Source organism: Sinocyclocheilus anshuiensis, unplaced genomic scaffold (genome assembly GCF_001515605.1).
Source record: "Sinocyclocheilus anshuiensis isolate Anshui unplaced genomic scaffold, SAMN03320099.WGS_v1.1 scaffold813, whole genome shotgun sequence".
Taxonomy (NCBI): Eukaryota; Metazoa; Chordata; class Actinopteri; order Cypriniformes; family Cyprinidae; genus Sinocyclocheilus; species Sinocyclocheilus anshuiensis.
This window is the reverse complement of record NW_015540942.1, coordinates 405421-427392: the sequence shown is the minus strand read 5'-3', so window position 1 is coordinate 427392 and position 21972 is coordinate 405421. Positions and strand designations below refer to the sequence as shown.

Here is a 21972-nt window from a genome sequence, read left to right as displayed (position 1 = left end):
TACGCGGCACAATACACAATGCGTAAAAAGACAGTATAAGTCATTATAATCCGTAATTATGTCCCCACTGGATGCTCCAGGAGACGGCATCACAGTATGATAAGGCATCACAATATGGTAAGGGGTATTACATTTCCGTCACACGCTTGAGGTATTCGGCCAATCGCAACGCACTGGATAGCTGGCCAATCAGAGCACACCTCGCTTTTCAGACCGATGAGCTTTGTAAAAATCGATGCGTTTCAGAAAGGTGGGGCATAGAGGAGAAACAATAATGTACAGTATGTGGAAAATAATGTGTTTTTTTAACCTTAAACCGCATAAACACATTGCATTACACCAAATAATGTTCTTTTTAGCAACATCATATGACCCCTTTAATGTTTCAGTGACCCAATAATAATAAAATGGTTGCTTGCTGCCAGCTCTCACTGCTAACTTGGATATGCTTCATCAACATCAACTCTGTAAGAAGGGTTTCCTTCACTTAACTACAGCAACCTGCTTTATCCAGAAAATATAATGTAAGCATAAGCAACATCACACTAGCAAGAGTGCTATTACAGTTTTTTTTACAATCGCTATGACAATTTTTTAAATTCTCATAACAATTTTACTAAACTCTTAACGCACCAACACACCTACAACACACAATTGGCAAAACAGTTAGTTTCATGCTCAAAATCACACATTGTAAACAAAACTCCAACACTAATTTTCAAAATCCAATAATACATTAACACAATACGCTACCAAAACAATGTCTCAAAATCAAATAATTATTCCAAAACACTAACACGTGTTCTCTTCCAACAGGAACATTTAGTGAAGCATAGCAATGTCATAAAAACACTAACATCAGACGGAATTACAGAAACTGCCTTATTTTATGTGTCAGATTTTCCCTTATACAATAGTATATTGTATTGATCGTAGATTGTGTTTTGCAGATTTTTTTTGAAGCCTCTCTACATTTTTGTTTTGTTGAGTTTGGTAAATGCATGTATTTTGTTTCTTTTGCTGCAGAAATTCAATACAAAAAAAAATGAATGACCCATCTTAGAGTAGCTTTATAGAATGTACGGTTTATGAAAAAAGAAGACAGAGACAGAATTACTGAAGTAAAGGCTTTATTTGCAACAGGACATTACTGCAAGATAACAAAAATATGCAATACAGTTGCCATGTGAAAATATAAAATATACAAACATAAAAAGCCACAGAAGAATAAAAAAATAAATAAAAAGTAATCTAATCTGCCCGGTCTTCTGCATTCGGTCACATGTTCTCATCCACATCACACCTGATATCTTCTTCTCTGGCAAGGCATCTTTTGGTATGCCTTATCCACCCCAGGCAGTGTTCAGCTGTGATGTCTTGGTATGCGGCATCCATTGCATCCAGGAGGGGACATTTGGTCGATATATTTGAGTTTCAATTCACAATATGAACAGCTGTTTACTTTCACTTTAGCCTATAAGTTAGGTTTAGAACATGATGCTATGTGTTCTGACATACAGTGTGAAAGCATGTGTAAATTTGGCAGTAAAAAGCCATTGTTTTGGTCTTGGTTGAGCTTGTTTGTAAAAATTAAAAAAAAAAAAAGTTTTTGTGTTTTAAATTTGTGTCAACTGTAAGCATTTTGTGTCAAAGCAACAAGAAATGCGTTAATTGTATTGCCTACACTGACAAATGTTGAGCTAACTGCGTTAAGAATTTAGGAAAATTGTTAAAAGTATTGAAAAAAATTGTCATAGCGATTGTAAAAAAAAAAAACTGTAAGAGCAATAACATGATTGTTAGCGTAAACAAGAAGTTAACTAACATTTTAGATGCAGTATAGCTATTGTGTATTTTTGTCCGCCAGAGGAAGCCAAAGCATAACTGCCACGCATTTCCAAGCCACACGCAGTACTTCTTGAATGAATCAGTGTTTTTCTACTAATATTGAGTGAATTATTCAATAACTCATTCAGAAAATTGTCTTGCTTGAATGTAGCAGTGCTTTTGAATGAATGTGCCTTGCTCATGAAGAAACATCTTGGCACCTACTGGTAATATGTAACCTGCAGAACAGATTTACGGAAAAATCCCCACCGCTGCAGAAGGACCGTGGGAGTGATACAGACAGTGAAAAGTCTCAGTAGCCGTTCGACCAATCAAATTCGTGAGGACTACTTATAACCAGAGCCGTTGAACGGCTCTACCCAAGACGTGTCACTGGGGAAAAATGCAACATTCAATATGGCCGCTCTATCGAACAAAGCTCCGCCTTCTGAGCAAAAGAGCCAATCGCTAATCGGTAAAGTCAACGCGTCACTGCAGCTGCCGTTAGAAGTCCTGGTTGCTATAGAAACAGTCAACGCTCTGAGACATGCGGTTAGGACTGCGCATGCGCACTGGCTGATCTAGCCTGACAAATAAGTTTCATTTAACGCTATTTGAGCAAAATAAACAACATTTATGATACAGTTGTTGTCAGATTTCATTGGCGATTTCAAATATGAAATTTAATCGTCAGCTACAGAGGAGACCAGGGGCAGAAATAGATTGTCCAAAACTATTAAAACACTAAAGTCGAGTCATCATATGCAATTATATTTTGTTTTGAGATCAAAATATGCATAATGCAAGAGAGTTTAGAATTTCAGCCTTTATTTTCTCGTATTTATATGCATAGAAGTTAAACTACATAAAAACACAGCACTTGTATTATACAAGTCAATTTATTGCAAAACTATTGTGACATCTGTCTACAATGTTTTTGATACCTAGGTCAGTCCTCTGGGATTTATTGCTTAATAAACTGTGTCAGTTGTGAAGACATTTCTTGTTAAAAAGCTTCAGCCAACATAAAGATCAAATAGCTGTCTATGGGGGCAAAATTAAGCAATTCTAAAGATGAGAGAAGATGAATAATCAATGAGGCATTGTACAAACATGGGCCATAAACCAATGTAACAATTGAAATTAATGTATTGATTATTTTCTAGAGATGCACCGATAGTAAATTTCTCCACTGACACCGATATCCGATTATTCAGAGTGCTATCTGTCGATACCGATAACGACACTGGTAGTTTGGTGGTTTTGCCTTTTATACTTTCTTTTAAATCCGTGGTCTCAAACTCAATTCCTGGAGGGCCGCAGCTCTACACAGTTTAGCTCCAACCAGCTCCAACTCACACTTGCTTGGAAGTTTCTAGTAATCCTAAAGAACTTGATTAGCTGGATCAGGTGTGTTTGATTAGGGTTGGAGCTAAACTGTGCAGAGCCAAAGACAATAGATATACAAAGACGGTTCACTCCTGTACTTATGAATGGGAGAAACTGCAACGTGCAACATGGCGGAATAATCCCGCCTTCTAAATGCAAGAGCCAATCACTGATTGCTATAGTCATCGCGTCACTGCAGCTGCCGTTAGAAGTCCTGGTTGCTATAGAAACAGTCAACGCTCTGAGACATGCGGTTAGGACTGCGCATGCGCACTGGCTGATCTAGCCTGACAAATAAGTTTCATTTAACGCTATTTGAGCAAAATAAACAACATTTATGATACAGTTGTTGTCAGATTTCATTGGCGATTTCAAATATGAAATTTAATCGTCAGCTTAGTGAACAGTTTTGGAGAATTTGATGTTTCCCCATTCAAAGATAGTAGTGATAGAAATACATGGAAGCCAATGGGGACCATCAACTGTTTGGTTACCAGCATTCTTCAAAACATCTTCTTTTATGTTCAACATAAGAAAGAAGCTCATACAGGTTTGGAAAGACATGAGGGTGAGTAAATGATGACAAAATTTTCATCATACTATTCCTTTAAAATTCAAACATATATGCCCTTCTCTCTCTATACACATCATAGCTGCTCTGACACATATAAATTCCTGGTATTTATTTGCTATTAAACCTAACCTGCCTTTCTGGCTATAGCTACTTGTTTTGTGCTTTGGTATCAGTTACAGTAAGCCCTCTTTGAGTAGCCAATGATAATTACAGTTTTGTCACAAATAATCAAACACAAGAGGTCTTTACAACAGACAACAATCATTTATTAAACATTTTTAAAGTGAAAAGTAGCACACATACCTGAGTTACTTTTAAACCCCTCCCACACGTTTTGCTTTCGGTATTGAACACACATATATTTTGATTGTATAGCTGCAAATATAAAATTTGTTTATTAATCGTTTTCACTTGGTTCCTGCATGTGAAAATATGACCTCAATTGTTAAATTTTACTACATGCAAATATAATTGCTCAAAGCAAACATCTTGAAAAAAATAAATAAATAAAAATAATAATAATTATATATATATATATATATATATATATATATTAGTCCAATTATGTCAGCGGTTTGAGAATCAGTTAAAATTGTACATTTTTCTTCAAATAAAGTTGAAATATAAAAAAAGAAGAAAACATATAGTCTGCATTGCACCCACTGAACCGAGGCATTGTAGGGGAATAACCTCACAGGCCTTTCACATCCATTACAGGTTGGTACTAGGACAGTTTCATAGAAGGATAATGTACAATGCTACAAGGGATGATTTAACAGCAATTCTGCATCACTGGACTAGATGGTGTATCACTGACCCATAAAGGAGAGGGCACCTTAACAACTTCCCATAGAAGCATAGTGTTCAAAATCGAGTAAAAGCACATAGATTTTGCTTTACGAGCAAGAAAATGACACAGACAAACATTTGTGCAAGCATCATTGTCTTTGTCATTATACAGAGCTATTTGTGATAGATAATGCAGATAAAATCATTTTTAAAGAAGAAAAATATAGCTATATATCACTTATCAAACATAAAATTGCAGTCTGTTGCAGGGGTGCAGAACTCAGTTTCTGGAGGTCCACAGCCCTGCAGAGTTAAGCTCCAATTAAACACACCTGATCCAGCTGATCAAGTCCTTCAGGCTTATTTGAAATCTACATTGTATATGTGTTGGTGCAGGGTTGGAACTAAACTGAGTTCTGTACCCCTGGTCTATTGCACTGAATGGGTTTACAAAACAATAGCCAGTGAGGTTCCTGCGGTGAGGATGAGGATGGTTTCTTAAAGTAAGTGTGTGAGGTCCTGTTGTGTGTTAGACCCTGTTGAATACTGGAGATTGAGGTACTGGCGATGATGGATTACCTCTCAAAGAAACACAGATCTGCTGCAGATGTGTCTCTTTCTGACTGGATAAAAATCTTAGCATCTTGTTTCCAAACTGTCAAGACATTCAATCCAGCCTGATCGCATTATGGCAGTCTAAGATACTGTAGTGAAAACTGCTGTGTATTTGACATAAATAAGTCTATGTTGAACTCATCCTCTTATATCGTTCATGTGAGGTATGAAGGTTTGAAATAACAGAAGTGTTCATCATCAAATCACTACAAGAGAATCTTGATATTGGAGACAGACAGAGTAAATAGTAATGAAGTGTGTCAAACCAACTAAACACATGAGAAGCACGATGGCTGTCCACACTGAGCACTTACACACCCACAGTACAGTTCAGATTCAAAAACATGTACAGCAAAGCACAGTGTCTGAAATTAACTTTAGTTTTGCTCTGTTCAAACAATTGCTTGTTACAATCTGCTCACTTAAAATTCACAGCCTGCAAACGTGTTATGTCCACTCAGCATAAAAAACAGCAAGTATTCTGACTAAAGAGTGCTTTGTCTTTTTTTTTTTTTTTTACATTCCTCATCAGAAGATGGACAGGGTATTTTTTTCTAAAGGAATGGCAGGTCTTCTTTTCACACTTGAAATTTTGGACCTCAAATATGGCTTGCTACATTGCAGACTGTGGACATGTAGTTGACATGGGATTTCCCAGAGGGCTGTTGAGAAGACTATGCCCTTCTTAATATCTATTAAAGGAGTCATATCATACATTGTATTATTATCATTGTTTAACATTTTTCCCATGAGGTCCACTTATAATTTTTTGCTCCGACAATAGTCAAAATTGAGTTTTTAATAACTGCTTTTACATCTTGTTACTGATCTTCAACATTGAACAGGCTTTTTTGCCTTTAAGTCATAAACAGTTTATTTCCATGTGAAATGATCAACAGGGCTTTGCTGTACGCATCTGTAAACTGGATCCAATCTGCTCTGAAATGTGCACTGAAACCTTCAAAATTATGTTTCTTAAAGGAATATTTCACCCAAAAATGAAAATCGTGTGATCATAAATTTAATTTAAGGGATATTGTCCTGGCAGTATTTTTCCCTTTCCCATCCTTTTTTTTTTACTATTTATTTTTTCTTACAGAAAATGGTAAAAACCATATTTGATGATATATATGTTCGTATTTGAACAACAACATACTAAATTAACATATAAAGCACTGGTGTCTCTATAGAAGATGTGATTTAAACTGCTTGATTCATGTAGATTCTCTGTACTTTTTGATGTGTCAAACCTTCGATTGCGTGGACTTTAAGTAAATGGACAAAAAATAGGAGAATATATAAAAAATATCCTCATTTGTATTTAAAGATAAACAAAAGTCTTTGGATTTCGAACAACATGAGAATAAGTAAATGGCGACAGAATTGTCATTTTTGGGTGAATTATTCCTTCAACACTGGGATCCTATAAGGTCTGCAGAGCAGTAGGTGCTACACACAGCCAGGAAAAGCACAAAGTTTGATGCAATATCCAACATTTTACTCCAATCGTCAGTCCTTCTGGTGTTTTAACAATATTACCTATCCTACTTGGTCATTGTGAGTGGACACAAAATAAGAATTGCTAATATGTAAATGTTGGTGGTCATTATTATTCAGAAAAATAATTTTTCGCTGCGTAGTTTCAGTAAATGCCCTTTAAATTTGGACAAGGGAAGAAGTTCTGGAAGTTACAGTCTGATGTCATAGTACAATTAACTTTTATTTCAAAATATCATGATATGACCCGTTTAAGAGTCAAAGTCTCAATCAACATATTCATGATCTGGCTAGGTGTAAAGGACTGAATTCTGTTCTAATAAAAGTGCTGTAAACCAGGTTTGGACGTCCAGCAAAACAAATGGCTTCCCGATTCCCCGTTATCAAGAACAGGGTCTGTGTGCAGGGCTCAGCTGAGCTGACCCTTGCTGGTGCAGTAGATTGTGACTGTGGGCAGTGCATGTCTGCAGTGCTGGTGGGTTAGATTGAGCCTGAGTCAGATGCATTGCCTCATGGGAACTCCATGCCTGAGTTTAGCTAGTCACAGTGAGACTGTCCTTTTTGCCCTTTTTGTTCCTCTGTGTCACTTTAAATGGAGGCTGCGTGTCACTTCCTGGAGCCATACTGACACAGTATCAGTCAAAAAGGACATTGAAACCCTGCTATGCATCTATGCGTCTGGTTAAACTACTTTGGGGGTCTGGCTGTGTCCTTTGCTAGGGAAGAGTTCATGTAAAGTTCTTGTGTGAGATGTATGGGCGCACATGAACAGGTCAGGTTTGGAGGCACAGGGACCACAGAACTGGGCTGACAAAAATTGAGGTTTGTGTTACTCAGGAGCCATCTTCCTGTGCTGCTTCTCCAGCACTTGCTTAAAGCAAAATAATGTGCTAAGCAATCTGTTAGCTCGGTCACAGCACAGTGAAATTCATTCAGTCCGGCACATTCTTACTGTCCTCAGAAACAGGGAACAAGACTGACACTTGGTCCCACATCACAAGTGAAAGGGAAAGCAGTATACACACACGAGAGAGGTTGCTATCACACGTATGTGACTTTTTAGTGTAAATGTGTGCATGTTTATGTACAGGTTTAAGCAGGAATATATGCGTGAGCAGGTGAGTGGAAAAAAAGTGCTTTGTAGACTGTGATACACAGATGAGGGGTGAGGTAGAGTCTGTTTGAAGACATGGAGAGGTAAGTGACACTCATTTCATTTCCTCTTGCAAGAAGGTTGTGGAGATTGTAAGTTCTCTACTTTCAAAATCGGCAAAGATGTAGGGTACAATGGGGCTAAAAGTCCTTTCTATTTTTCATTTCCCTCTCCAGACAATGAATAGCCACAAACACAACTACAGAACTTCCCGAAGGACCTGTTTGTTGCTATGCACTGCAAAATAAATAAGGTTTATTTGAAGTCATTTCCTTTAGTTTTTTTTATTGTAAATGTTGCAGATGTAACTAATGAGAATTCCTGAAATTATATAATATATTTTGCAACAAAAACTTGATTTTCAGTTTTGTTGAAGGTGATTAAGTCTAAAACTAGCAATTAGTAAATGAATGAATCTGTAATTGGGAAAAATTTGTATTAGGTAAATACTTGTGATAAAACGAAAGTAGCAACATATCTTTTCTTCTGTATTGTGACATACATCTGAGTGTATATGATTTTGATTAAACACAGAGCCAAAAATGCATATATGCACAAATGAATAGTTCACAAAATCATCAATAACGTGCATTTAGAAAACAGATGTGGTAAATTTGCATTTCATGCTAACTAATTCTGTATAAACATTTCACAACAAACCTACAATGAGCTCTGATGTTATTAACTGATCAAACTGCAGTTTGAAATGTTGTGATTTATCTTGAAGCTTTTTTTGTTTGATTTAAATGGACAGTTCACACAAAAATTTTAATTCTGTCATCATTTGCTCACCTTCCATTTGTTCAAAACCTGTATGAGTTTCTTTTGTCAAACACAAAAGAAGATATTTTGGAGAATGCTGGTATCCAAACAGTTGATGGTCCAGAGTATTTTTTTTTTCCATACTATGGAAGTCAATGGGTACCATCAACTGTTTGGTTACTAACATTCTCCAAAATATCTGGGGCCTCATTTATCAACAGTGCGTAGAAAAGTTTCTATATTTTGTCCTTCCACAATATTTACATTCATTCCTACATATAAGTACAAGTTGTTAGATCACACGCTTTGTGTGAAACTGTGCTTACGCACACATCTGTGCGTACGCACTGTTGAAAAGGAGGGCCCTTATTTTGTGCTCAACAGGAACAACTTGAGATTTGGAACAACTTTAGGGTGAGTAAATGTTGACAGAATTTTCAAATTTTGAGTTTTGAATTGACTGCTCCAATAACAATGGAGATTAATGTGTGAAACAATGTAGCAAAAATAAATTTTTAAATACGATACTAAAATAATTTTTGTATTTAATCATATTTCCATACAACACAATTAAATAAACAGAAAATTGTTCAACGCCTTTTGTTGAAGTAGTTATTTTGATGTTTAGCCCCAATGTAACCTATTACTCTTATGATCTAACCCTTAGTTCCTGTTTTTGTTATCATGTCAAATTCTGATTTTCAGGAATCATTTACCACCCTGTACTTCTAATTTGTCCACATAAATGGTATGATGGATGGATTTCAGGGGTAATATTCCCCTAAAATAAGTACCATGACACTACCATGTTTTTTTGGAATAATACCATAGTATTCTCTGAAGTTCTATGTAATAACATATGGTTCTACCATCTGATGAGCCAGGTCAATTGGAGCACAATGAGCGATCTGAAGTCCATAATATGGAGATGGATGCGTCTCAAACCACAGCATATGGCTTAATACATATGTACATCAATCTGTCTGCCCAAACGGACAACACTAGGACAGATGAATACAGGAGGAAATACCCCACCACAGTTATATCGGTCACACACCAGAAAGCGACAAGAGACTATTCAGAAAATGAGGTCACAAAATGTTCAGCTTAAGTAACATGCAAATGGATATGGTAGATAGGAAGGTATGTGAGAACTGTAGACGCTGCATTGTAAGAAGATAAATGGGTTAATGCAAGCAGAATAGTACGCATACATACATGTATGGACATGTTGCTACATGTACGTCTGCATTCTCCAAAATATCTGGGGCCTCATTTATCAACAGTGCGTAGAAAAGTTTCTATATTTTGTCCTTCCACAATATTTACATTCATTCCTACATATAAGTACAAGTTGTTAGATCACACGCTTTGTGTGAAACTGTGCTTACGCACACATCTGTGCGTACGCACTGTTGAAAAGGAGGGCCCTTATTTTGTGCTCAACAGGAACAACTTGAGATTTGGAACAACTTTAGGGTGAGTAAATGTTGACAGAATTTTCAAATTTTGAGTTTTGAATTGACTGCTCCAATAACAATGGAGATTAATGTGTGAAACAATGTAGCAAAAATAAATTTTTAAATACGATACTAAAATAATTTTTGTATTTAATCATATTTCCATACAACACAATTAAATAAACAGAAAATTGTTCAACGCCTTTTGTTGAAGTAGTTATTTTGATGTTTAGCCCCAATGTAACCTATTACTCTTATGATCTAACCCTTAGTTCCTGTTTTTGTTATCATGTCAAATTCTGATTTTCAGGAATCATTTACCACCCTGTACTTCTAATTTGTCCACATAAATGGTATGATGGATGGATTTCAGGGGTAATATTCCCCTAAAATAAGTACCATGACACTACCATGTTTTTTTGGAATAATACCATAGTATTCTCTGAAGTTCTATGTAATAACATATGGTTCTACCATCTGATGAGCCAGGTCAATTGGAGCACAATGAGCGATCTGAAGTCCATAATATGGAGATGGATGCGTCTCAAACCACAGCATATGGCTTAATACATATGTACATCAATCTGTCTGCCCAAACGGACAACACTAGGACAGATGAATACAGGAGGAAATACCCCACCACAGTTATATCGGTCACACACCAGAAAGCGACAAGAGACTATTCAGAAAATGAGGTCACAAAATGTTCAGCTTAAGTAACATGCAAATGGATATGGTAGATAGGAAGGTATGTGAGAACTGTAGACGCTGCATTGTAAGAAGATAAATGGGTTAATGCAAGCAGAATAGTACGCATACATACATGTATGGACATGTTGCTACATGTACGTCTGTATGCTGGTGTATATGAGGTATGAGAAGTTCACACAACATATTAACGTATGTACAAGTGCACACAGGTAGTTATGTTCACAAAGGAGATATTCTATGCGTGCAAAGAGGAAGATGAATGCTGAAATACTACTGTAATCAGAGGAAAATTACGTTAATCGTGTAGAGCCCAAATGTAGGTGTTCGATGTTGCTCAGACGTTTCCTCTGTACTTACAACAACAGCTAGCGTTTCCGAAACAGGTTATGAAATAGCTTTTGAATGTGTGGGTTTCTTTGTCATGCTTTTAAAATAAGCTCCTTCTGAGGTTGGGAGGTATGTCGGTACGAGAGGTAGGTTGATGCATGCTAGCTTTTTGTCCGTCTGTGGGAGGAATCTGAATGGCAAGTGACTGTAGGGTCGAAAGATGTGGAGGCCGACAACCCAAAACATATCCTAGACAAAGCTGGCGATGCATGTCCCGGCTCGGCGTTGCATGAGGATGCAAAAAACAAATGCTTTGCGAAAACAAATTCACGATCAGTTTTCCCTCCCCGAGTTCCCCTGTGGCTCTCGGTCACACCTCCTGATCCTCGAAGACCTCTAGGAAAAGAGGGGGGAAGAGTTCTGTGGGACACTCCACTTTCATGTGCAGGAAGCGGCTGGCATGACAGGCGCCGATCATGCGCAGGTTCGTCACCTTCATCAGCAGCTTGGGCCAGAAGTGTGAGATGTTGTGCTTGCGATGGTTGATGTAGTGCTCGAATGCTAACAAGTACATCTCCTGACACTTCTCGATCTTTTCCACACACGTGAGTCCGGAACGATCTGTGCAACGGAAAATCAAACTAATATTGAAATGACTGTCAAGATGCTATCAGAGGTCATAACAGGAAAGTTAAAGGAAGGATACAGGCCATTTTTTGATCCACTAGATGGTGCCATTTAGCAGTAAACGCAATATTAAAGAAAACATAACTGATTACATATCCAGAACAGTTCAAAGGTTTGGGTTTTTTCTTGTTTTCAAATAAAGTCTCTAATGCTCACCAAGACAGCATTTATTTGATCCAAAATTCAGTAAAACAAACATATTGTGAACTATGACTAGAATTATAAATAACTTTTCTAATGTAACATTTTAAATGTAACTGATTTATTAACTTTTTATTTATTACATTATTACAATTGCAATCTATCTATCTATCTATCTATCTATGAATGTTAAAAATAACCGTGCTGTTTAATATTTTTGTGGAAATGGTAATACATTTATTCAAAATTCCTTGATTAATAGAAAGTATGGCATTTATTTGAAATAAATATATGTGACCCTGGAGCACAAAAGCAGTCTTAAGTCGCTGGGGTATATTTGTAGCAATAGCCAAAAATACATTGTATGGGTCAAAATGATCGATTTTTCTTTTATGCCAAAAATCATTAGGATATTAAGTAAAGATCATGTTCGAGAAAGATATTTTGTAAATTTCCTACCGTAAATATATCAAAACTTCATTTTTGATGAGTAATATGCATTGCTAAGAACTTCATCTGGACAACTTTAAAGGCGATTTTCTCAATATTTCGATTTTTTTTGCACCCTCAGATTCCAGATTTTCAAATAGTTGTATCTCGGCCAAATATTGTCCAGTGGACAATGTGGTCCAGGGTCACATATATAAATAAACAAACAAACAAGCAAACAAACATTATAAAATAAATAATTTAAAATAAAAGAAATTTTTAATTAAACATAATTAAACATTATAAAAGTCTTTACTGTCACTTTTGATCAATTTAATGTATCCTTGCTGAATACAATTTTGATTTCTTCATAAAAAAATCTTACTGACCCCAAACGTTTGAATGGTACTGTATTTTAAGCACTTGAAAATGAAAGGTTATACAGACGAACTGTGTGAGGAACCAACAGAAAGTTATTATTCACTGATAAACCTCCTTCCCAGTTCAGACATCATTAGTTTGTGTGTCTTGTCAAACATACATCAAATTTTTTTATCTGAAAGCTGCAGCGGAGGACAAGATGATCAGTGAACAATAACCTTTAAAATTTCGTATTTAAAAATTCTCCATTTGTGTTCAATGGGAGAAGAGGTTTGAAACAACATGAAGGTGAGTAAATGATGACAGGATCTTCATAAGACACACATATGGTTGTAGCAGCTGTCAGTCCATCTCACCTGAGCTCATGAGCAGTACAGCCTGCAGCAGTGCCACCTCTGAGTCATCCAGGTTGAACTGTGACAGGCTCTTGCCCAAATCAAAGATGGCATCAGACACCACTCCTAACCCTCCGTTCTTCAGCTGCTCTCGACTGACAGCCATCTCCCCGCTCAGGGTCAGCGTCTCGCTCTCCGGGTCGTACCGCACCGCTGCGCGCAACGACATGATCTCCATACAGCAGCCTTTCAGCAGGATGATCTGGTCTTCACAGGGGAGCTGGACACCAGTGGAAGACAATAAAGCACAAATGATTCCTGTTTGCATGATATTAATCAAGGCTCAAAAACAAGGACGGACCACTATTTGATTGCTGTCTTTTAAATAGTTTTTTGAGATTCCTAGCACAATCAAATATCTCCCTTAGAGGCTTCTAACTAGAGGCTTCAATGTAGCAAGTCAACAACTGATGATTTGTGATCATTATGTGTTCACATGAGCAATTAGAGTGGCAAAATAACAAGTGATTCAAAGCACAGCAACAGCCTGTAATCACAGCCAATGTTTTAATAAGGCCATTACTCAAATGCGGTAGCAAGGCAGCCTTTTTCATTCACACACAAGCACAGGCATGCCGTTTTGGTTCAGAAAGTACAGTGACAGCTGGAGCTGAGCACATAATTGCTCTTTCACAGCGGTCTCTGACAATTGATGTAATAATGCAGCACCGTGCTGTTTATGAAAATGTGAATTTATAAAATAAGCATCAGCAGCGGAGGGGCTTTTTCAGGCGCGGTGGAGAACGGAGACGTTCATGTGCAGTATTTGAAAACACAGACACTGACCTCAGAGAACATGGGCAGCTTTTTGGCAAAGTCCACAACTCGTGTGATGGCAGGGGTGATGATCTTGGTGAACTCACTGAAGGCCTCCAGGTCGACTTTGTCATTGTCTGATGTGGGGGCTGGAGACTGCCCGATGTCTTCTGGCTGAAAGACAAACCAATATAGAGGTTTGGATTGAAAAAGCAATCTGACAGATGTTGCTTTTGATTTTTTTTCCCTGCTTTTCACATTTTTAACATATTTACTGCCCACACCATAAGAAATACATTTCATTTTACCAACATTTGTATAAGTGAGATTATGTATGTTTTCGTAAAAAAGTAAATAAATAAATTACCAGACAACTATTTTAAAACACTAAAATAGTTTGGGGTCAGTTATTTTTTATTTGAAATAAGTTAATATTTTATTCAGCAAGGATGCATTAAGTTGCATCAAAAGTGACAGTGTTGACATTTATAATGTTACAAAAACGTCAAATACATATTGTTCTTTCTATTCATCAAAGAATCCTGAAAAATTAACACCATTTCCACAAAATTATTAAGCCTTAGAGGCTTCTAACTAGAGGCTTCAATGTAGCAAGTCAACAACTGATGATTTGTGATCATTATGTGTTCACATGAGCAATTAGAGTGGCAAAATAACAAGTGATTCAAAGCACAGCAACAGCCTGTAATCACAGCCAATGTTTTAATAAGGCCATTACTCAAATGCGGTAGCAAGGCAGCCTTTTTCATTCACACACAAGCACAGGCATGCCGTTTTGGTTCAGAAAGTACAGTGACAGCTGGAGCTGAGCACATAATTGCTCTTTCACAGCGGTCTCTGACAATTGATGTAATAATGCAGCACCGTGCTGTTTATGAAAATGTGAATTTATAAAATAAGCATCAGCAGCGGAGGGGCTTTTTCAGGCGCGGTGGAGAACGGAGACGTTCATGTGCAGTATTTGAAAACACAGACACTGACCTCAGAGAACATGGGCAGCTTTTTGGCAAAGTCCACAACTCGTGTGATGGCAGGGGTGATGATCTTGGTGAACTCACTGAAGGCCTCCAGGTCGACTTTGTCATTGTCTGATGTGGGGGCTGGAGACTGCCCGATGTCTTCTGGCTGAAAGACAAACCAATATAGAGGTTTGGATTGAAAAAGCAATCTGGCAGATGTTGCTTTTGATTTTTTTTCCCTGCTTTTCACATTTTTAACATATTTACTGCCCACACCATAAGAAATACATTTCATTTTACCAACATTTGTATAAGTGAGATTATGTATGTTTTCGTAAAAAAGTAAATAAATAAATTACCAGACAACTATTTTAAAACACTAAAATAGTTTGGGGTCAGTTATTTTTTATTTGAAATAAGTTAATATTTTATTCAGCAAGGATGCATTAAGTTGCATCAAAAGTGACAGTGTTGACATTTATAATGTTACAAAAACGTCAAATACATATTGTTCTTTCTATTCATCAAAGAATCCTGAAAAATTAACACCATTTCCACAAAATTATTAAGCAGCACAACTGTTTTCAACATTGATAATAATAATAATATATGTTTCTCGAGCAGCAAATCAGAATATTAGAATGATTTCTGAAGGATCATGTGACACTGAAGACTGGAGTAATGATGCTGAAAATTCAGCTTTGTCATCACAGGAATAAATTAAATTTTTAAACATTAAAACAGAAAACAGTAATTTCACAGTATTACTGTTTTTACTGTATTTCCTCATATTTTGATTATAAAAGACTTCTTTAAAAAACAATTACAAAATGACCCCAGACTTTTTGTTTTGATTTTTAATTTGTTTATACTTCTCAACCCATTCTAAGGCTACGTTTACACTAGTGCTTTTTCGTTTTAAAACGCATAACTTTTGCTACGGTTACTACGCCTGTCGTTTACACTACTCCGCCATTTTCGAGACTTTTGAAAATGCTGCAGACCCCGTTTTAGTATGAAAACTCTGGGGTTGCGTTACGGACCAAAACTGAGACTTTTGAAAGCGATGGCGTGGCTGCCCACATTCTCTCTGCGTATCCTTGACGACCGTGTAAACAATAACATCATGCTCATTGTTGTACCCATAGATATGTATAGGTAGATACCTCATTCGACCGCTCCAAGCACATAGATGAAAACGAAAATGCACTAGTGTAAACAGGGCCTAAGGCCGTTTTCACATTCGGTTAGACTGAACTCAAGCAAACACAGTATGATCCACTAGAGCACAGACCAGACAAACAAACCAAACTCTGATTACAAAAGAGTCCATCCATCTATCCTCAAACTGATTTGTCTGATTGTTTGAGGGCCAATCCAGTGCTCTTTGGTCATTGGCTTTGTCCAAATACCCACACTTGCAGTCTTTGCACTTGACCACTTGATTACTTAAATGACGTATTTCCTGTATTTGGCCGAAGTCTTCAAATGGGTGTGAAGACCACAAGTGTGTGTCGAACTTTTCATTACCTGATGGGACACACTTATAGTGTTGTAAAAATGCAAGTGTTTACACAGCTTTATTTTAATTTTAATTTGAAATACTTTGCATTTTAAAATCAACTTCTAAATGTCTGTTCAGTAGTCCCTATAACATGACAAATTAAATTTGTGGTGCTTCTAATTAAGTGATAAAAAGCAGTTGCAAATGTTGTACAAAATAAATATCACCACAACTCATCTTTGCACCAATAAAAGTAAAAACACTGTTTTTCTACCAAATTATTTGTAATATCTAATTATTATATTAATATTTAACTTACATTGGAAAGGTTTCCGTGACCTCTCGCGAGATCTCGGCAAAAAGTCTCACGATTTATTTCCAGAACATGATGCATGATGGGATACACTTAGCCTTGAATAGCGCTCCTGAGCGGTATTCGAGATAGTGTGGGTTTAGTGTGCGTTAAGGGCACTGCACTTTGGCATTTTGAAGACATGGGACAGACTTGCACACTTACTTCCTGTCGCGCGCACGCGCTCTCAAGTGGCCAAGACCGCAAGTGTGGGTATTTGGACAAGGGGATTGTCAGCTACTCTCAAATCCTGACAGACCACTCTGTGTAACAACACTAGTTGCTAAGTAACATGTTTTTTGACCCCTGACATTCAAACACAATTGCCATGATGAAGAAGTGACTCCCAAAAGAACAGCAAACAGACGGACAAGAGCTGGAGGTTATTAGCGATCTAGCTGAGAACCCAACCACCTGTACAATGTAGTCAACCCATCAATGCTTTGCATGATCACAGACATACAGACACAACCAGGCCTCTTACTAAGAACTTGCGTTTCTGCTTCCAGTGAGGGCCCTGGGCATTGGTGTGACGATGAGCCTCCGTCACCATACGAATCAGCTCCCACTCCGAGACGGTGGGCTCAGGCCGATTGTGCAGTGTTTTCACAATCTCCTCTTTCTTTTTCCGTTCCCGGTTTTCCTCGATTAGACGCCTCTTGGCCACACGCTTTGAATCATCCAGCACCACTGCCAGGGACATGAATCACTCGCACAATCACTCATTTAATACTCTCAGTACTAAACAGGAAATGACAGGCAATGTTATGTAATGTTATTATGCGTAAGAAGATTATAGCAGGTTTTTTCAAAGGCCAGATTTATATATTTATTTTTTGAGAAACAATGTCATTTAAAGACATTTAAAGATTTTTACAGAGACTGCAATCTTACCATCAGATTGTGCTGAATTAATACTTCAGCAGGGTTTATATATTAATAACTACTGGAAAAAATACATACATATATACATATATATATTTATACTTTATAATATAAAAATTGTAAACATTAGGAAACATTTTCTGTAGTCTTTAGATACTAGTAAGTCTTTTCTAAAATAAAATAAAATAAAATAGAAAAATAAAAAAACACCAAATAAAAAATATATAATATAATAATAATAAGGCTTTTTTCTAAAATAAATCAAAATAAAATAAAATTAAATGGTCACGCTTTAATTTAAGGTCCAGTTCTCACTATTGACTAACTACTAACTACGACTTTTCAAACTCCTAATTACTGCTTATTAATAGTTAGTAAGGTAGTTGTTAAGTTTAGGTATTGGGCAGGATTAGGGATGTAGAATATGGTCATGCAGAATATGTGCTTTATAAGTACTAATAAACAGCCAATTTGCTAGTAATATGCATCTTAATAAGCAACTAGTTAATAGTGAGAATTGGTCCCAATACTAAATAAATATTAAATATAAATATACTAAATAAAATAAAATAAAATGCGTTAGTCTGTAGTCATTTTTATTAACTTAACCGTAATCTACAGTATGTCTTCATTTAGCCAAGCAAACGTGTGTGTGTGTGTATGTGTGTTTGTGTGAACACTCACAGTCAATGGCCATGCCCACCGAGATGCACTTCTTGAAGCGGCACAGCTGGCACTGGTTGCGGGTGATTTTATCAATGATGCAACAGCTGTCATATTTGCAGGAATAGGAAGGGTGAAGATTCTTCTGTATTGTCCTCCTAAAGAAACCCTGGGAGCAGACGAAAGCAAATTAATAAGTAAGCACAGACTGATTATGATTATGAAGTGGTTCAGTGTTTGGAAATCTCACCTTGCAGCCCTCACATGTGATGCAGCGGTAATGGTAGCCGGTGGCCTTGTCCCCGCATACCACACATGGCTCATCTTTCTCCAGGTAGCTGGGAACATACCCTGGAACAGAGATGATGTTCACTAGAAGAGGAGGAGGAGATGGACTGTTACAGCAGAACACACACACATACACACCCACACCATGCTTTATGGGGACATTTCATAGACGTAATGGTTTTTATACTGTCCAAACTTTCTATTTTCTATCCTCACACCCTAACCCTACCCCACACACAAAACTTCCCTCATTATTATATTTTCAAAAAACTTCATTTTAAACTATTTTCCTCATTGAGACCAAAAAAAAATGTCCTCACAATGTCAAAAATGACTGGTATTACCATCCTTGAGGGGACATTTGATCCCCATAATGTAGGGAATACCAGGACCACACACACACACAACCTCTACAACCCTGAGATACTATTTCACCAACACTGACTGTCATATTGTTAATAACTCCTTTTGTGTTCTGGGAAGTCATAAGCGTTTCGAGAATCACAAGTGTGAGGAGATGATAACAGTATTTTTAGTTTATTCCAAAAAGATCTGTGGACAATGTTGGACTGTGAACTCAATTAAACTGACCAAACACAGACATGTTGTCTGTTTCAGAAAAATATTTAAAAATGTATATATATATATATGTGTGTGTGTGTGTGTGTGTGTGTGCGTGTGTGTGTATATATATATATATTGTTATTGTTCTTAACAATTCTCAAAGATATTAATATTTATTTTTGATAGCTGCATTCAAAATCTGTTTGTCTCAAAACACAGAGGGGGCATGTTTGGGCATCGCAGGCGTTTAGACTGCAGTGACACCGTATGCAAAATCCTTACCAGACGTGCTCTTCATAGAGCATTGACTATTCTTTCTTTTTCTCTTCACTCCATTCGGCCACCTGGAGAAAAATAGGGGAGGGGAAAAAAGTATACAGTAAAATCAGAAATTATTTTCTATTTCTATTTCAAGATCAAAAATACAGTAAGGACACTAATACTGTGAAATATTACTAGAATTATAAATAACTTATTTTAACTTGTATTATAATTTAATATGTTTTCATATCATATAAATCAATGCTTAATATTTTGTGGAAAACTATGATACAGGATTCTTTGAATAGAAATTTCAAAAGATCAACATTTATTTGAAACAGAAATCTTTTGTAACATTATAAATGTCTTTACTGTCACTTTTGATCAATTTAATGCATCATTGCTAAATAAAAGTATTTATTTCTTTAAAAAAAAGAAAACACTTACTGACCCTAAACTATTGGAAGGTAGTGTAACATGCATTTCATTATTATTTCCATTGTTTTACAGTATGTATCGTAAGGCCTAACAGTAAAAATGGAAATCATCAAATGGAATAATGCCCAAACACTCCACTTGTCTGTCACTGGTCAGACTAACAGACAGTCCCTTCCTAAACTCACACCACTGTGAGCTACTGCTGCTATGTCAGGCTAGGCAGAATGTTCAAACAAACACAATAATGAGAGACAGTGTTAATGAAGGACTTTCTGTTTCTGCATATTAAGCGCAGAAGGGACATTTTAACACTAAAACATTCAAAGACTTTCTTTCTTCTGTGGAACATAAATTAAGATATTTTGAGAAATGTGTCCTTTTTTTGTGAGTGGAAGTCAATGGTAACCAAAACTGTTCAGTTAGCAACATTCTTCAGAACATCTTTTGTGTTTCACGTAAGAAAGTCATTCATAAAGGTTTGAGCAACAGCTGAAATCTCATCTCTTTCGACGCTATTTGACTTCATCCTAAATTTATAAAAAAAAAAAATTATTTCTCTTTATTTATTCCTTCCCTTTTTAGCGTGTACTTATTTGAACAATGCCTGAAACTTGGTATTACGAGCACTTCCTGTGTCTGTTTGCCTCTTTAAGAAGAATCGCTTTATGCATTCCCCAATTATAAGTCGCTTTGGCTAAAAGCGTCTGCAAAATGACTAAATGTAAATGTAATGTAAATGTTTGGAACGACATGAGGGTGAATACATACTCACAGCATTTTCATTTTAGGTGAACAATCCCTTTAAGTAAGTGGGCAGAATAAATGCATGTGGTGACCACATGATGGCACTGTTTAAAATAATTTCACAGGGCATCATTCACCTCAGCTGACTGCCATAATTTGTCTATCAACTGTGTTGCATCACCATGCAAAAACTAAAGGAACAGCAACAGACCAAACCACAAACCGGTTTAATGTGTTAAACTCATGTGACTGCCTTCATGACTCCAAAACCACAGTAAAATACATAAGCAACACTTTCATGCAAGTCCTTCAGTTGGTAGTGAACAACAACAGAAGACTCGGTCTAAATGTGGAGGTTATGAACTCACTAGCGGTGTACAGCAAATTAACCCGACACACCTCTGTGAGCCAGCACAGAGTCCAGATGATGTGAGGCAATGCTTGTGTGTATAGAGCTCAACACAACAACACATAGTATATACACGAGTGTTGCATTATTAGTTCACTGCATGAAGATAGTGCTATATTACAAATTACCAAAACATGACAAATCTACTAAGCCTACATACAACATGCCTGAAAACATTGCAAATAACTGAAATGCAACATATTCTAAAGCAATCCCGCATCTGAGTTTCATTAAACACACACACACACACACACAAACACACACGCACAAGATATCCAACCACTGACAATAATGAAATGACTTCTCTCTATTGGATAGCACAGTATTAAGTCCAACTGACAATCTGCCCATACATCAACAGACACGACTGAACAAACAGAGGGAATGGGATGGATGGAGAAAGAACATTTATATTCTAACCTGTTGACATAATGGGCCTGTAAAATGTGCATGATTGCCATCTCCCTCCTCTCGCAAAGCTGTCTGCAATCTATCTGTGGTAACAGGGAGTCTGAGCTGGTAGGATGATACTTCTCTCTCTCTCTCTCTCTCTCTCTCTCTCTCTCTCTCTCTCTCTCTCTCTCTCTCTCTCTCTCTCTCTCTCTCTCTCTCTCTCTCTCTCTCTCTCTCTCTCTCTCTCTCTCTCTCTCTCTCTCTCTCTCTCTCTCTCTCTCTCTCTCTCTCTCTCTCTCTCACCCCATCCCATTCCTCTCTCCCTCTCCACACATTCCTCCTCCTGCCACGGCTCCTGTGCATCAGCCCTGTGAGCCCCACCTCTCCTGCATCACTAACCCTCCCCGCTCTCATCTTCCTCTTCACTCTCTCGCTGCAAAGGGCCCTCTGCCATCTGCAGTGTTGTCATTTACACATACTTCAGATACTAATGTTCAGCGTTTTTTTTTCAACATATTAATACATTCATCATGCATAAATCATCAACAGAACTGTGTTAGAGCAGTAAACAGCATTATAAATCTTCAGTGCATCAATT

General features: G+C 37.1%; 1 protein-coding gene across 4 annotated transcripts in view; it reads right to left on the bottom strand.

The window, feature by feature from the left end:
• Positions 1-10242: 10242 nt before the first annotated feature.
• Positions 10243-21972, bottom strand: part of thraa (thyroid hormone receptor alpha a) — a 41785-nt gene continuing 30055 nt past the window's right edge. The window contains exons 1-8 of one of the 4 annotated variants that reach the window (XM_016487684.1): positions 21402-21462; positions 19412-19473; positions 18528-18649; positions 18299-18446; positions 17214-17419; positions 14896-15039; positions 13099-13357; positions 10243-11725 (exon numbers count right to left, since the gene is read on the bottom strand). In XM_016487684.1, the coding sequence (XP_016343170.1) occupies positions 11475-11725; positions 13099-13357; positions 14896-15039; positions 17214-17419; positions 18299-18446; positions 18528-18649; positions 19412-19473; positions 21402-21442 (1233 nt within the window). In that variant the 5' untranslated portion in view covers positions 21443-21462 and the 3' untranslated portion in view covers positions 10243-11474. Of the gene's footprint in view, positions 11726-13098; positions 13358-14895; positions 15040-17213; positions 17420-18298; positions 18447-18527; positions 18650-19411; positions 19474-21401; positions 21463-21972 lie in introns of those variants that run through there. The other 3 variants (XM_016487686.1, XM_016487683.1, XM_016487685.1) reach the window with 3 other exon arrangements.